Source organism: Cervus elaphus, chromosome 2 (genome assembly GCF_910594005.1).
Source record: "Cervus elaphus chromosome 2, mCerEla1.1, whole genome shotgun sequence".
NCBI classification, from domain to species: domain Eukaryota; kingdom Metazoa; phylum Chordata; class Mammalia; order Artiodactyla; family Cervidae; genus Cervus; species Cervus elaphus.
This window is the reverse complement of record NC_057816.1, coordinates 18,160,969-18,178,335: the sequence shown is the minus strand read 5'-3', so window position 1 is coordinate 18,178,335 and position 17,367 is coordinate 18,160,969. Positions and strand designations below refer to the sequence as shown.

The window sequence follows — 17,367 nt, the reverse complement described above, 5'->3', positions numbered from 1 at the left end:
TCACATGTCCAAACACAACGTTAGTTCATGTGTCTGGCATATTGTCAGGGGCCTGCACCCTCCACAAGCGGCTCTGTTTTCACGTGCTGTACTGTGCAGTACTATGTAGAGTACAGTAGAGCAGCGGTATAGTAGCATCTTTATTTCAAGCCCAGGCTGTCTGGAAGCAAGCGTCAAAGCAGCGATGATGTAGCTGGTACCACTAGGAAGCTCCAGCTATTGTACTGCAGTATTGTACTGTTCAAGGCACTGTGCTGTAAGATTAAAAATGGTTTATTTTTTGTTTTTTAAATGCATTACTTGTGTGAAAAGTACTATAAACCTATTACAGGACAGTACTACATAGCCGACTGTGTTAGTTGGATACCTACGTAACTTTGTTGGACTAACAGACAAACTCGACTTAGGAATGTGCTCTCAGAATAGAACTTCTTCGTATGTAGGGGACTTATTCTATATGGAAACTGCTTGTTTGGAATCACCTCTTCATTTATGGTTTTTTTCTCTTTGATCTCAAAACAAAATCATTTCGTATTAACACTTTTATGAGTTAAAAATAGTTAACCCTTTCATATATTTGAAACTTTTAGGGTCATAAAGCGAGAATTAAGTTTTTCAAAATTGCTCTTTCATGTTTCTGTATGTATTTATAATGAACTCCTCCCCATGAGCTGGTTTTTAAAAAACACTTTATCAGCATGGATTCATATCTAGAACGACGACTACTTCTGAACATTCCAGGTTATATCATTCATCAGTCGTATCTCATCCTCTACATCAGTAACATTCTAGTTTTGAATATTGTTTTAATAGTGGCAAAGTTAGATGTCTCCTATCCCTGATTTCCCTCCCCATAATGTTCTGTGATCTTCTCATTGGCTTATTATTCCATGTGCATTTTGACTAGTTGCAAAAATAATCCTCAGGCTTTTGGTTTGTCTGTCTGTTTTCTGTTTAATTTTCAGTAATTGCCATAAGTTGATATTAGTTTGGGACTAACACCTATTTAAAGTAATATTGTGTCTTCTCCCGCAAGAAACATGGTATAGTTTGTATTAAATCCATACTATAAATATATTGGTATTCTTTAGGCAATGAGTAAGGCCTTAATTTGAACTTGATATTTATTGATATTTACACTAACTTTCACTAGTGGTCTTCTTAAAAAGTATATAATGGGTATTGCCCATCAAGATTCAGAATTTCACAAATCACCTATTTCTGGTACTTATCAAAATTATAGTTAAGTACTTCCTTAATATTCTAGCATCTAAAAGAGATGGCAGAGAAAAGTGCTATTTTTTAAAAAATCAAAGAAAAACTCCATTTTTCCTTTCTTTCTATCCATTCAGCCCCTTCATCCATTCTTCCTAGCACTGAATTCTTGAATAAGAATTTAATTTATAGAGAAAGGAATTTAAATTTTTAGCTGTAAAAGTTGGGAAGCTGGTCTTGGTAATACACAATCTCAAAACTATGAATTTTTTCCAAAAGAGAAATTAACATTTCAGAATAAACTGTGAGAAGGAAAAGTGAGGAAGTTATCTGGAAAGACATGAAAATAATGCAAACCAGCAGAGCTATTGTACCCTTGGTGAGAATGTCTTCACCTTTCTGAACAGATGACAAGCATCTCTAATGCCAAAGTGCATTCCTAGACCCCTCGTGATTCTCAGTTACCCCGAAGTCAGGCGAGTACCTGAGAACATTCAGTACGTGCTGCTGAACTCAAATGGAACAGGTGCTGCTTGCCGTATGTAACTGATTATAGGAGATCAACAGGGAGAGGTCAAAAACTGAAATTATGAGATTATAAATTTCATATTTACCTTCAAAACCAGAATTCAGAAGGTGCTCCCCCAGGTCACAGCCAAACACTCTTTCTTTCAAGATTCCACGCTGCTTCAATTTCTGTTTTGTTGGACGAGACTTCATGAATGTGCGTAAAAAAGTAATGAGCTTGCCGTGCTTTTTAGATACTAAAAAACAATAAGAGAAAATACCTTAGTTGTAGCACGAGGAAATGAAGTGCAGATCTCAACAGAATAACTACGAAATAATCTATTACAAGTAGACCATATATTCTGTAGGAAATTTTCAGCGGAAGTTGAAGAAACAGTTGCTTTATAAATAAAAGCATGGTTTTGCAGGTTCTTCTCACCAGCTTGTGGTCTTATTTGATGGAACTGTGTGCAAACTGAAGTATTATAATTCATGACTTTCAAGTTAAGCATGGTAAACCAGCCAACTTCCCAATGCTACCTAAGCATGCTACAGGATTATAACTAGGACTTGAGTTTTACTTTAATATATTGCTTTTAGAGATCTTCATGATAAGTAAGACTTAACATGGTAGAAATTTAAGAAACTGCATTTCTAATTAATTTCTAAAGTATTTTATTTAGTGTTAGAAATTTTCATGGCATTTATAATCTGGAAAATAAAACTTAAAAAAGAAACAATTCCCTCTTCCTCATTTTATAAAGAGGACAATCCCATTATGAAATAGCACACAATTATCAAACTAATGGCTATGTTAAGTACAAGACACACACACCCATAAAAAAGCATTAGATCTTTATTGACATTCATCTATCACATAATACATCACCTTAAAGACCTTTGTAGATCAAAGTAAGAGATAAGCAAATTATATACAGTAAGATATTTCCACTGATTTATATATGTTAGAAAGACAACAGTGAAAGATCTGAAAGCAAACAAATCCTTAGAAAAATGATTTTTGCTGAGAAGTGCATCCTGCAGGGGAAATTACTCTGGAAGTCAACATACAACAAATTACCGTAAGCTCAGCGATTAACTGCAGGATAGAAGACTAAGCCACATGGCCCCAATCCTCCTGCTCGGTCCGCAGATGATTACAGGTCTTACTGAACCCCCTCTAGTTTCTTGAGTGAACCCAAATCCTAAAGCCCATGAACTGATGAACCCTTCTGTGGGAATTCTGTGCACTGAGATTAACTTGTGGCCCAAATGGACCACTAGATGGGTTACTTGGACCAGATTAAACATTTTCTTTACATTTTATGGGAAACACTACTTCCAGACTTAAGCATCTTTTCTATAAACTGTACAAAGGTAATCAACTGTAACTGGCTTGCCTGTAACTGAGAGGTTCCCTGGGACATGAGATTTTCAGTGCTAAAATCAGGAAAGTCCTGAGCGAACTGGGACAAGGTTGTCATCCTTGTACACAGATTAAAGAGGAAATTTATTTTTTCTATACCAACCACTTACAGTTTACCTAGAATCATCAGTATAATTTTGATGCCATCACTAACATGCTGTGTGACACTCTGGGCAAATTACAGCCTCACTTGTATCTGAGATTCTTGCTATAAAATTAAATGATATGATCTCTTATCTGCTAATGAGACATTTGTACCCACTGGGGTAACTGAGAAGATGTCACACATATCATATTAGTATATCAAAAGTTTCTGAACTTGTATGAGTTTTATTCTCCCCAGTTTCTAGTAGATTATTATGAATCTTTGTTCTTAAAGTGTGGCCATCAAACCATTTCTGAACATTTTGTAACAAATTTTAGGATAATTTTTATAAGATGAACACATAAAAACAAGCAAATTTGCATTAATGTAACATTATATATTTGGAAGAATTTTAATTTCTATTATATTCGGTATTTCTACCTGGAAATAGGGCATGTCATAATGTTTCTAAAGTTTTAAATCTTGCAACAAAGTTTTCTAATTTTCTTTATGAAAAGACACATTCCACATATTTGTTAGGGATATTGTCAGTTATTTTACTTTTTTTTGCTGCTTCTGTAGAAAGCAGTCATTTTCATTTATGGTAGGTACATTAGAAAATGATTTCTTTATGTATGGCTCAAATCTGATCATTTTGTAAAATCTCAACACTTTAAGAAGGATTTTAGTTGATCCTTTCAGAGTTCATGGATATATAATTGTATCAGAGCAAATACAGTAATTCCATTCTTTTTCTGAAGGAATAATTTCTGATTTCTTTTCTAGATTTTAATAATTGGCCAGAACATCCAAGATACATGTTAAAAGCAGGCATTTGTATTTTGACAGTGAATTTGGTGAAAATATCTGTTGACTCTGACAACTGCATATGATGTATATAAGAAAGAATTCTTTTAGTCTCAGATTTCCAGGAATGTTTCAAAGGGATGGGAACTGAATTTTAACTTGTATTCATTTAGCAACAAGCACGTGAGTGCCTACCACATCTCAGGAACTGTTCTCAGCCCTGAGAGTACGGCAGGGAGCAGGTGAGGCCAGCTCCTTGCTGTCGGAGCTCACGGAGCAGAGGCGTACAAATAAATAATAATACCAGTATTATTATTTGATTATATTATTATCAATATACTGAACAAATAATAATACAGACGCAGCTGGCATTTATTTTATGCTTAGTTGCATGCCAGCAGCTGTGTAAGCATTTATATTTATTAACCATTCGTTTCTCACAGGACCCTACAAGGAAAAGACTACTAGACTACTATTACCCCCTTTTCAGAGGAAGAAACTCAGGCACAGAGTGCTTAGTAACACGTCTAAGGTAATGGAACCAGGATTAAAAATCAGATGGTCTGTGTAAGATCTAACAAACACTTCCAAATATACATGTCTCTTCACTTTAATTTTTTCTTCACTTTATATTTCCTTCCCATTTCTTAGACAATAAAATGGCTAAAAGAAGTTTTCTTTCAGACACTGCACTGCCTCCAACCATTTTCTTAAACTAGTAAGTGAAACTGAAAGTGTTAGTCGCTCAGTTGTGTCCAATCTTGGCAACCCCATGGACTGTAGCCCACCAGGCCCCTCTGTCCATGGGATTCTCCAGCCAAGAATACTGGAGTGAGTAGCTGCTCCCTTCTCCAGGGGATCTTCCTGACCCAAGGATTGAACCCAGGTCTCCCACACTGCAGGCAGCTTTTTGCCATCTGAGCCACCAGGGAAGCCCCACAGACTACTCAGTAAAACTCCCTTTATAGGAACAAGAGTTTGGACTACTGTCAGAGAAACCAGGAGACTTCTGAGGAAGGAGCAGTCAGGGCTGGCTTTAGACAGGTAAGTGCTTATAAACCCACTTCAGCAGAGGAACCTGAAATGCAGTGGGGAGTGTGTTAGGGCTCAAGTCCACCAAATATGCTGGATTCGAGAAATGAAAATGATAACAGTGACACTTTCACAGGGAAAAAAAAATGCATAAAAAATAAAACACAAAACAAAAGCAAATCACACCACCGTCTGGTCTGTTCAAATTCCCTGTAAATGTCAAAGTGTGAGTTGCTCAGTCATGTTTGACTCTTTGCGACCCTACAGACTATAGGCTGCCAGGCTCCTGTCCATGGTATTCTCCAGGCAAGAATACTGGAGTGGGTTGCCATGCCCTTCTCCAGGGATGGAACCTGGGTCTCCTGCACTGCAGGCGGATTCTTTACCATCTGAGCCACCACTCCCTAGCCAAGAGTTAAAATGCAGCATGTGCCACAAGGCTATCTTCTTCCATATCATTTAGACATGATTTCACACTTGCAGTCTTCTTTCAAGACTTGACACAAACCCAACCCAACCAGTCCTTCCAGTAGTTAAAAGTTTTAGCAGTATTTACTTTAGTATCTCCAAGGTAAAGCTTTATGATACCGACAATCAGCTCATAGGGGCTCAGGAAACCTTGACACAGAGAGGCGGGCACCAGGTGTTTCTAACCACACAAGTACAGTATTTCTCCAGCAAATCCTAAGGAATCTTCTTTTCTCATAATATTTCACTTAAATCAGAGTTCTCTGAATTGGGTCTTAGGAATCTTCTAGAGTGATGTGAGAGAAGTCTGAGCTTGAAGGAATTTCTCAGGAAATTAAAGGAAGATGATTTGTGCCAGATAAGGGGCTCTGCATTAGGTTTATTTGCTTATATGCCTCGAGTTCTAAGATTTGTAATGAGTTCAGATGGCCAAGCAGACAAAGTTAGAGGTGGGATGCATAATTCTGAGAGAATGTCTCTGGCACTCACGCTGAGGAGGATGACTGGACTGTACAGCATGTTACTTTTCAACCATATTTCAGCTTTGCTAAAATATTCTCTAGAACAATTTGCCAACATAATATTCCCATAGGACATACTTACATTTTTCACTCTTCATTTCTTTGTTCTATTTAGTTCTATCAGACATTTTCATTTTTGTTAATCTCATCAGTATGACATATTATATTCCACTTTAAAGTGCATTTCTACGCTTACTAATAAGCTTGGGCACTGTTCCATGTTCACTGGTCATTCTGTCTTCCGCATCAGTGAAATAACTGTTTACATTCTTGGCCCATTTTACTATCTGGCTGTCTTTTTCTTACTGATGGGCAAGAGATCTTTATATAATCTGGAAATGAGTCCCCTGTCAGTTACTTTTGTCACAAACCTGTTTCCCAGTCTTCCGCTTGTACTGTATACATTTTTAATCATGTCTTTGTATATGGTTCTATGTTTTAAGATATCTTTCCTTATCCGAGGTCATAAACATACTGTCCTATTTCTTTTAAAGTTTTTATTTCCTAAACTTTTTTACTTTTTAAAGGTTTTTAAGCTGATTTTAAGCTTTTTTGTATGTTTAGGACAACGTATAAGCACACTACCTTTTTCTTTACACAATCATTTCATCACTTTTATTGGACAGTCCTTTCTTCACTGATTTGTAAGGTTAATTCTTACATGAAAAATGTGTATAGTATGAGGGGTCTGTTTTGAGTTTTCTCAATTTTATCAGTCTCTCATTTCATCAATTCCCCACTTTCTTGATTTTTAGCATTTTACAGGTCTTGGTACCTGGAAATATGAGCCCCTCCACTTTTCCTATTCTTCAAAATTTGCTTTATATTTTCAGCCCTTTACTCTTTCGTATAAATTGTAGCATCTGCTTCTCTAATTATAGGTGGAAAAAAACACTTTGGGGAATTTGATCGAAGCTGCATTGAATTACAGATTATTTTTGAGGAAAATGACTTATTTTCAATACTGAGTCTTCTTGTCCATGAACTCAGCATATCTCTCCATTTAAGATTTTTTTATGCCCTTCAGTAAATTATTCTAATCTTTCTCCATAAAGGTCTTACTATTTTTGCTATAGCCATTCTTTAGAAATTTATGATTTTCATTGTTATTGTAAATGATTTGTACACTACTTGTAAATGATGTGTATGTGCGTGCATGCTAAGTCGTTTCAGTCATGTCAAACTCTTTGAAACTCCATGGACTGTATGTAGCTTGCCAGGCTCCTTCTGTCCATGGGATTCTCCAGGCAAGAATACTGGAGTGGGTTGCCATGCCCTTCTCCAGGCGATCTTTCTGACATGCCCTTCTCCAGGGGATGAACAGGCATCTCTTAAGTCTCCTGCATTGGTAGGTGGGTTCTTTACCACTGGGAAATGCAAAAAAGAAAAAAAAAATCTAATAACTGATTACTGGATGAGATAGTTGGATAGCATCACCAACTCAATGGACATGAATTTGAGCACACTCCGGGAGATGGCGAAGGACAGGGAAGCCTGGCATACTGCAGTCCATGGAGTCGCAAAGAGGCAGACACAACTGAGTGACTGAACAACAACAATGACAATACAGAAACACACGTATCATGGTGTGTCAGACTACTAGGGTTCCAATCACGCCTCTGCAGCTTCCAGCTGTATGATCGTGGACAAGGTACCCAATTCTCAGACCTTCATTATCTTCTTCTATGAAAACATTAAAAATAGTAAATACCTAACAGGATTGTTGTGACAATTAAATATAAAGTTTGTTTTTTTTTTCCCTGCTGAACAGAAAAAAACTTAATAAATTTAGGTGCTGCTGTTGTCATTGTATTAGTTTATCTTTCATTCAGCAACCGTGCTCAACTCTGTTATTACTTCTAATGATTCGACAGGAGATCCTTCTGGATTTATAGACAATCACCTGTAAATAACACAGATTTATTTCTTCCTTTCCATTTCTTTTTGTCTAATTTTACTGAACCTTGAATAAATGATGATCTTGTTCTTGATCTAAATAGACTGCTTATATCTCACCATTAAGAATAAAATTTTCGTGGGTTTTTGGATAGAAACCGTAAACAGATTTTTTTAAAACTCCCTATTCTTAATTGTCAAAATACATAAAATGAACAAATATTGACTTTGATCAAATGATTCTCTGTATCTATGAAGATAATCATTTAGTTGGCCTTGTTTAACTTTTAAGTTTTGAATGTGACAACAATCCTGCTTGTGTTAAGTCACTTCAGTCACGTCAGACTCTTTGTGACCCCTATGGACTATAGCCCACCAGGTTCCTCTGTCCATGGGATTCTCCAGGCAAGAATACTGGAGTAGGTTGCCATGCCCTTCTCCAGCGGATCTTTCCAACCCAGGGATTGAACCTGAGGCTCCTGCCACATCTCCTGCATTGAAGGCAGACTCTTTATCAATGAGCCACTGGGGACAACCGTAGGTACGTTTAAAGTTTTGCTTTTATACTCAGGTGATAAACCTCCTGTGTTCTGCTTGCCTCGTATCTGTTGCAGGGATGTAAATGACTACACCAGACTGGAGAGGCAAGTGGCAACATAAAACACTAAAGCCTTAAGCCAAGGCAAAATTCTCCCTTAGAAATTGTAATAAACATAGGAATCCTGTAAACATATCAGCAGTGCCTTTCAATAAAAAAACTCAAACATAAAAGAATTCTACAGGGTACAAGTGTATAAAGAATTTTAAACATAGAAAAATTTTAATAGGTTGATGATGTCTTAAATAGAAGCAAAGAAACATGCCATATCTTTCCAGTGACAGTCTTAAATAGCTGAGGTGAACTATGCTTAGTATTTTCAAATTTATTAAAAGGGATATTGGGAAGAGTTGTCAAAATCAACTTATTTTTTAGCATGTACTGTCATATGTCCTGAAAGGATCTGTGGGCAACTCAGAAACATAACTTTTGAACCAGTTAAGTCAGCACTCATGTTGGAAAAAATATGAACTAATTCTTACTTAGTTTATAGCTTTGAGTATATCAATTAATTTTACACTACACCAAAGAAGTTTTTATTTGAAAATAAATGGACTTGGAATTTAAACTGATTCACTAGAGTAATAATTTGACAAACTTTTAAAGAAAAAATTCTGGATGAGCTAGACTATATATGACTCCAATATTAAATAAACTGAACTAAAAAAAAAAAACTTTTTCCAGTAACTGAGGTATAGAACCTCTTCTAACTTTTCTTTTTCATAATATAGAAGAGCTTTAATATAAATAAAGAGATATAATGATATAAAAGAACTTCTTTAATCAAATGACTGAAAATACACATGAATAATTTTGATGTTGTATCTTTTTTAGTCTTACAAAAAACACCCTCTGAGAGTTTCTTGCAAACCAAACTCAAAGTAGGTTTTCATTTGATGGAATAAGGACGCATCTAAGAAATTCTGTCACTGACTCTATTTTTATCTCTGTACATCTTCTGGTCTTGTCAGACCTGCCGTCTCACTGGCCTGTTCCCAGTCCTACAAAGGCAAGAAAAAGAAAAAGACAAACTGAACCCTAAACCTAATCTCCAATGAAACCTGAAGGAAAACTTAGAAATTAGAGTAATATCATAACATTATAGAATAGTTAACATGTATTGAGGGTCTACTATGCTTCAGTGCTTTATATGAGCTAATTTAAATTCAGTTAGCCTTACACTCTAAATGATTTAAATTCAAATACAAACCAGTATCTGATCATTCAAATTTTCTGTCTGTCAGATGAGGTATACTAAATAAAATCTAATTCATCTCCTATTACATTCAAAATAATAAATATAATAAGGTTATCAGAATAATGATACTTCATACCTTTTCTTTCTATATCTTTCCTGTATCCAGCTCGACCTAAGCTCATAATTCAATTCCTTTTCTTTAGTTTATTTGGTGCTATTCTATTATATCTACATATATAGCTTTTGTACGTGGTAAAAATATTCAGCAAGGATAAAATGTTAGCAATCCTATTTGAAGATTTAGAGACCATACTAAATCAGTAGCTCAGAAACTGAAAGCTTTCAGGTCTTTCTAATAATAAAACAAGGACTTCCCCGGTGGTTCAGACAGTAAAGCGTCTGCCTACAACGTGGGAGACGCAGGTTCGATCCCTGGATCGGGAAGATCCTCTGGAGAAGGAAATGGCAACCCACTCTAGTACTCTTGCCTGGACAATCCCGTGGATGGAGGAGCCTGGCAGGCTATAGTCCATGGGGTTGCAAAGAGTCGGACACAACTAAGGGACTAAACTTTCAATTTTCAATAATAAAACGGTCCAATGAAGGCTGCCCATCCAAACACGCCTATTATTGGGCAGGCAAGAGCAAGTGGAAGCATACTGGACCAGGAACGCAGCGATGTAGTTTAAGTCCTGATTTGGCCAATAAGTTGCTGCAAACTTTCAGACAAGGTAATTAGCTAGTTTAGATCTCAGTTTAATAATATGAAGCATGAGAAGTGAAACTAGACAGTATATGAATTCTAGATTTCAATGGAAATACTTGAGGAATCAAGAAACACTCTGAGAAAGTATACAGTTAGAAAAGCAGAGAAAGCGCTAGAGTCTGTGGGAAATGTCTTTGCTTTAGGAAAACTTATCAGGAGGGAAAAAAGGACATAATTTAAAATTCCACTGGACAGCTATATAACAAAATACATTCAGCTTTCCAAATTATCTTGGGAAAGGCTGCTATAAAAACTTAAAATAGACCATTGTTAAATGTTACTATTTCAAGCACAATATATCAAGTTTAGTTTTTTTAAGTTAAAGTGCTTTATTTTTCTCCATGAAAATTTAGAAATAAGGAGTCCTTACGTACATCATTTATACAGCATGCTTGTAACTATTTCCAGAACTTGAAGCACAGGCATACTATCTTTAATTGTTAAAAACATTAACAGTTGTTGCTCATGTCATATGATGCACTGTTTCTCTGATCTGTTAGCAAGTCCCTGGTGAGCACTACAATGGCCATTTATAATACTGTTTTTACTAGAAAAAGTGCCATATATTTTATAAAGACTAATTTTTTAACTAGGTTTCAGGAATTCACTATAGTAAGAGGAAAAAAGGTGAATATTTTCTATACATCCTGCACTTCTGAAAACTTATATTCTATCAGGTTGATATTCAAAATGTAAAATATTTACTGTCTCTCTAGGAATTACTTTGAGTTTCCTGCTAGTTTTTAAAGCAAGAATAAAACAATTTCAGCCTTGGGATTCACTGGCCCCCACACATCCCAAAGTAGATGTCCAAGAAAATATGTAGATAAATTTGGGTATCAAATTGTAACATACTGTTGAAGTTATTATGGAATAAGAAAGTACAGAATCATTTTTGCTCAATCTATCATAAACAATTTTGGAAGTAAGAGAAAAAACACAGTTCTCAGACTGATGTGTGTGACAGCTGCTTGAGTAACACCGGGGACCAGCCCAGGGCAAGGATGAGGTTCTGGAATGTGGCCGCTGGAAGAGTTCTGGCATCTGTACATTCCAACCTCAAAGGAGGAAACCAGGTATTTGAGAAATGTCCTGTAGATGCAATACTGAATATAAAATAGCTCTGACAGTAATGGCTCTTGTTTGAAAACCTGGAAAGCTACTGATGGGGCTTCCCAGGTGGCGCCATGGTAAAGAACCTGTCTGCCAATGCAGGAGATACAAGAGATCCCTAGGTCAGGAAGATCCCCTGGAGGAGGAAATGGCAGCCCACTCCAGCATCCTTGCCTGGAGAACTCCGTGGACAGAGGAGCCTAGCAGGCTACAGCCCCCAAGACCACTAAGAGTCGGACACAACCGAGCAACTGAGCTCGCGTGCACACAGAGCGAGTGGAAGCTGCTAACAGTTACGCAAGTCAGACGGGTCTCCATTTACTCAGAGCAGAGAGGAGGAGGCATTTCAAAAGGCATGACAGGCAGGAATGCAAATGGATGAAACTAATAGATCTAGAAAATAAATCTGTAGTAAATTTTAGAGAAGAGCTGTTCAGACACAGAGGAGATAAGAACAGTTCATTAGGAAAAAAAGAAGCAGAAAACTGGCAACAAACTGCTGCTTCAGAATATCCAACACAATCCTTAGGTGGAACAGCATGTCTGTGTTCCACTAAAATCCTTGGGTGTTTGGATAAAAATATCTCTTTCTCAGGGTGTAAAGCAACTTCATACTGCTGCTCTTCCCAGGGCAGGACATAAACAGTGACAGATAAACCACGAAGGGCAGGCTATGATAAGACCTTCAAAAATCACTGTTTCCTTGGGAAAATGGGCATCAGGGTATGATTAGGACAGTCTTATTATTTACATCATACGTTTACTTTTTGAGGACTTAGAAATTTTAGTAACAAACATGAAAGAAGGCTCAAATGTAGCTTATGTGATTTTAGGGTAATATAAATAAATTTTACATTTTTCTTGCTAAAACTGGTACTGACTTTTATTTTTAAATTTTAAATTATAAATTAAAACAATAAATGTGATTGGTTTTGTTCCTCAACTCTGTACAAAAACAAAATAAGCATTTTTTTTTATCTTGGTAGCTTTACCACCTCAGTTATTATATAAAAGACTCTTGACTAATTTCATTTCTAAATACAGAACAAAAAGATTTGCATTTTAGCAGAGGAGAGTGGGAGGAAACATGAGGTGGATATAAATTCCTGACACTAAAGGATTCTAATACTAGAATGGGTTATAATAAAAAGACTGTAGAAGCATCTCTGCTGAGGATTTTTAAATAATCTGGGCTCTCATTTTTCCAAGGTGAACTAGTACTATTTGACATGAAGCTTAAAAACTAGTACTATTTTAAGAGAACACTGATTTATATATCTGTCTTATAAATTAGATTGGAATAAGCACAGATTCTTAGGAATTCAGTAACATCAAAAGTAAGAGAACTATAAAAAAACTAAATGGGAAGGAAATCCAAGAAAAGGGGGACATACGTATAGCTGATTTTCTTTGCTGTACAGTAGAAACTAACACAACACTGCAAAGCAACGATACTCCAATAAAAATTAATTTAAATTATGTTGCTGAAGTTCTAGGAATATGGACATATTGAACCTTAATCTTAACAGTGTGAAAATTCTTTTCTTGAAATTATTATTTTTTATTAGATTACAATGTAATCATATTCACTTTGATGTCAAAAAACCCTGTGCACTTTATTAAGCTATGAAGTTTGATGTGGAACACTGATATGATGGGGGTGGGTTTCATTTGTATGGGCTACTTCCCCCTTCCCTTCCCGACCTTTCCTTCTGCAGGAGCTGGAGCAGAAACATCCCATAACTGAAGAAGACAGAACTCTATTTAAAGGCAGATGCCTTAGAAGCCTGCCCAGGAAGACCTGGCCTTTGTCCTGGGAAATAAGAACTTGGACCTTGGAGTCAGACAGACCTGAGGGCTGGAATCCACTCTCTAATCACTTCCCACATGCAAGGTCTTGAGCAAATGACCTATTTAAGTCCAGTTCCCTCAAACACACAGTGAGAATGGCAATAACAATATCTATCACCCAGGGTTACTACAATGCTGATATGAAATTACAGATGCCAACCATTTAAGTTTGCATGTGTCAATAAACAGGAGTCGTTTCACCACTGCAATTTCTCTGAACACTTGCAGAATCCTCCGAGGTACAGGGCTAACCAGAACCTGAGTCGGCTTTACAAACCAGGTTTGATCATATCTGGTCTTACCTCCTGAATTCAGGGCTGAGGTCACTAAGGAAAGGTGCAAATAAACACAGGATCACTTTGTAGTTTCTGCCTGTATAACTGTCTTATGTGCAAACTTAACCTAAGAAACTTTAGATTTCTGCTCTCTCATCTTGAATATCATATACTACTATATAATATGCTAAAAAAGAAGTTACAGTTGCAAACCATTTTCATATGAGCAACTGGTGCTTCTTTAAAAGTTGACCGTGAAAAGGAGCTCTGAATTCTGAGCTTTCTCCATTTGTGGTTTTGAAAATCAAAATATCAATATTATTTAAACAGTAGTAGAAAAGAAAAATGGTCAACTTCTTAACAGGGCTAGTCTGTGATTCAGAGAAAACTGTGGTCTCCATGTTATCTTAATGAGAAGTATTTATAACCAAGATCTGAAGAAGTGCCATATAAATATGGAGTACTACCCTAATAGTAAGAAAGTCTGTGCAAGAGGGAAAAAAGAATCAATGCAAATATATCATGGATACAGAGACCTATCCTTACTAATGCCAACAAGGAAAAAAAAAATATACCTGAAGATAAAAGGGCAAAAGGATTACTTCCTTGTGCTAATTTGAACAGGCTATGCAGACTACCAAATTCTTTACAGTAAATCAGTGCTACCTATTTTCTATTTGTCAATAACTGAGATGTTATTTACCCAGTAGGGAAAAAAATTTAAATATGATATATACTTGCTGCTTATGAAACAGATATGTTCTTTTAACATGCAAATTTTTGTACATTAACCTGAGGTCTGGAAAGCATTAAGAAATAAGCTGATCTGAAATTTTAAAATAATTATTTCCTGAACCTAGGAAAGTAAGATAATACCTACAGAGTTAAATCTACTTCAAAAAATGATCACCTCTCTACAACCAGGCCAAAGGTTAAAGCTCAGTTATTCCATCTGTGGATAGTTAAATAATTAGCCAGTCACCTAAAAGCAGCCAAGGAAATACGTGCCCAAATGCAATATAAAAAATAGTCTCTGAAATATTTGTCAAACACTGGAATAACTGACTGAGATGTCCTTACCTCTCGCTGTGGCACAGGTTTTAGGATCAATAATTAAAATTATTCCAAATGGCTGCACTTGGCAGGAGGCTCGACAGGACACCGTGGCTCTGCATTCCGTGCAGAATGAATGACAATCACACCGGCTCAGACTTCACCACCACGGGGTGACTCCCAGTCAGACCTTCCCAGCACGCTGAGGTTCCAGCTCTGCTCCCAGCAGTTTCCTCAGCCCCGGTTTCTGGTCTTTAGTCAAGCAGAGTGGTTTGTGTGCACGGGAGAGCTCTGCCTGCAGGAGCTTAATCCTCTCTTTGCACGTCCTGCTTTCCAACACAGCAGAGAGCCCCAGCCCAACTAAACTTGCAGAACAGGCTTCGCCAGGATAACTCCACCCACCCACTTCACACAGGTACATATCTTTTGTTCAGAAAACACTAGGACTAAACTGATACTTAATTAAGACTTTAACCTTTTAGAAAGTCACTGACTATTCAGTTGTTTATATTTGCTATCCATATGGGAGACAGTATATCCTATAAAAATGATGGTATTTACACCCAATTAAAATTAAAAAAAAACAAAACTGATCTAGCAGGAAGTACTGTCTACAAAAGGCTGAATCATTAAACTGGCAGCGACAGGCTGGGAGAACATAACTCTGAATATCTTTGCTGATAATGAGTGGTGAATGTTTTCTACTCAGACAAAAAAATCATCAATGTATACAGCCTTTGCATGAAAAATTCTGAGACTGGAATGCACAAATTTTTAATATGCAAATGAAAAGTTTTAAAACCTGCAAAGTTTTTTTCAGAATTAAAAAATAAGAATTGCATATGATCAACTATACTTCAATACAAAAAAAAAATCCAGAATTAAATGTTTCTGATTATGACCTCCTCCTTTATGCACTGCCAGAAAAGATTCAATATTTATACTAAATAGCAGTACTGCACTGTTAACCCGACTAGATTTGAAAAATTAAGTGAATTGCGAGATATTAAAATATTAATATTAAATTAATATCTTCCAATAATATTAAATTAATATAACAATTTAATATTAATATTAAATATCTTCCAATGTTAATATTGAATTAATATTTTCTGTTCTAAATGACTTTTCACCAATACCAATATAAATCCATGTTCAGACACTTGTTTCTAGTAAAGGAAATGATGTTTCATTTGCCAGAAAGATTCTAAATAATGTATAGACAGTCTTCATTACAACACTATGAAGTTGATTAGAACACTATTCCCATCTTTAGATGAGGAAGCCAAGGTCACACAAGTAGGAATTGTTGAATTTAAGATGCCTGGGGAGTATTTATCATTCTTTCCTCTCTGGTTGCACTTCTGAACAAAGGAGTGTTGATAAATGGTAGGCCACAATAAGAAAAACAATGAATTGATGTGATCTCACAATATGAGAGACCACAGAGAAATCCAGGGCATGGCAGGAACAAAACATGTGGTTTTTTTTACCACTGGAACAGCTGTGGACTTATGGATTTTGATGAGTAGGAAATGAGGCTCCCAAGAGTTTATTCATGGTGGAAAAGGCACAGCCACCCCTCCTCCCCGCTCCCTTCCTCAGCACTGAAGACACAAGGGCAGGGGCCCAACAGAAAGAGGCAGGGGAGAGGGAAGAAAGGGGCAGGGGGAGGGCAGTCCCTGCTGTGGAAAAGCCATCTGGGGGACACTCCATGCAACTCAAGAGCCCCTCACGCTCCCCAACATACGAGCACAGATGGGATAAGTAAATTCGACGGTAGCTCACCTGAGTGCAGCAGAATGACAAAATAAGCCTCACCTGAAACTAAGAGGCTGCACTTTCTGCCATGTAAAAATACAGGTAAGAATATGAGTGTGTGCAAACCTCGGTGAAAGTGGACTCAAGTCTAACCTGTGGTTCACTGCATGATGACAATGTCACTCCCTGGTTTTGAGGATGTGCAGTGTAGTTATGTGAGGTGTGACAACTAGGAGAAGTTGGGCTTTGAAGATATGGGGCCTCTCTGAACTATTTTGGTAACTTCGTCTGAGACTATAATTGTTCCAAAATACAAAGTTTAAAATGGGCTCACGAACAAACATCATGCTCTGTCTTTCAATGACTGCTGATGGCACAGGAGAGGTCACCTGCTATGTTCCTCTTGCATTTTACAAAATGGAGGTTCTCCTGTGAAGAACTATGATGGGTCTGTGTGGCTAGTGGGGAAAACAAGAGAATTCCCTGGGAAGGCAAAGGCAACTTTCTAGTCATTCTGTCAGGAGGGTTGTTGTCGAAGGAGCAAGATGTGATCTGATTCTGGATATGTTTCTGACCATGAAACTGGTAGAATTTACAGACAAACTGTCAAGGGTTTAAATAATTTGGGTAATTTTTATGATAGAATTTTCTCTGCTCAAAACTTTCTCACGTCTTCCCATCTAGCTTTAAACGAAAGTCCAAATCCACACAGTGGCACCCAAGCCCCAAGGAGAATCTGATGCCCTTCCACCCTCCAGACCTCACCCACATCTTCACTCACTGCTCCTGTCAAAC

The 17,367-nt window shown here is 36.9% G+C and overlaps 1 protein-coding gene across 6 annotated transcripts in view; it reads right to left on the bottom strand.

Moving 5' to 3' along the window:
• ARHGAP32 (Rho GTPase activating protein 32) overlaps positions 1 to 17,367 on the bottom strand; it is a 191,650-nt gene that overhangs the window by 25,653 nt on the left and 148,630 nt on the right. For all 6 annotated transcript variants that reach the window (XM_043873299.1, XM_043873280.1, XM_043873289.1 and 3 more), the window contains one exon: positions 1,830 to 1,979. In XM_043873299.1, the coding sequence (XP_043729234.1) occupies positions 1,830 to 1,979 (150 nt within the window). The remainder of the gene's footprint in view (positions 1 to 1,829; positions 1,980 to 17,367) is intronic.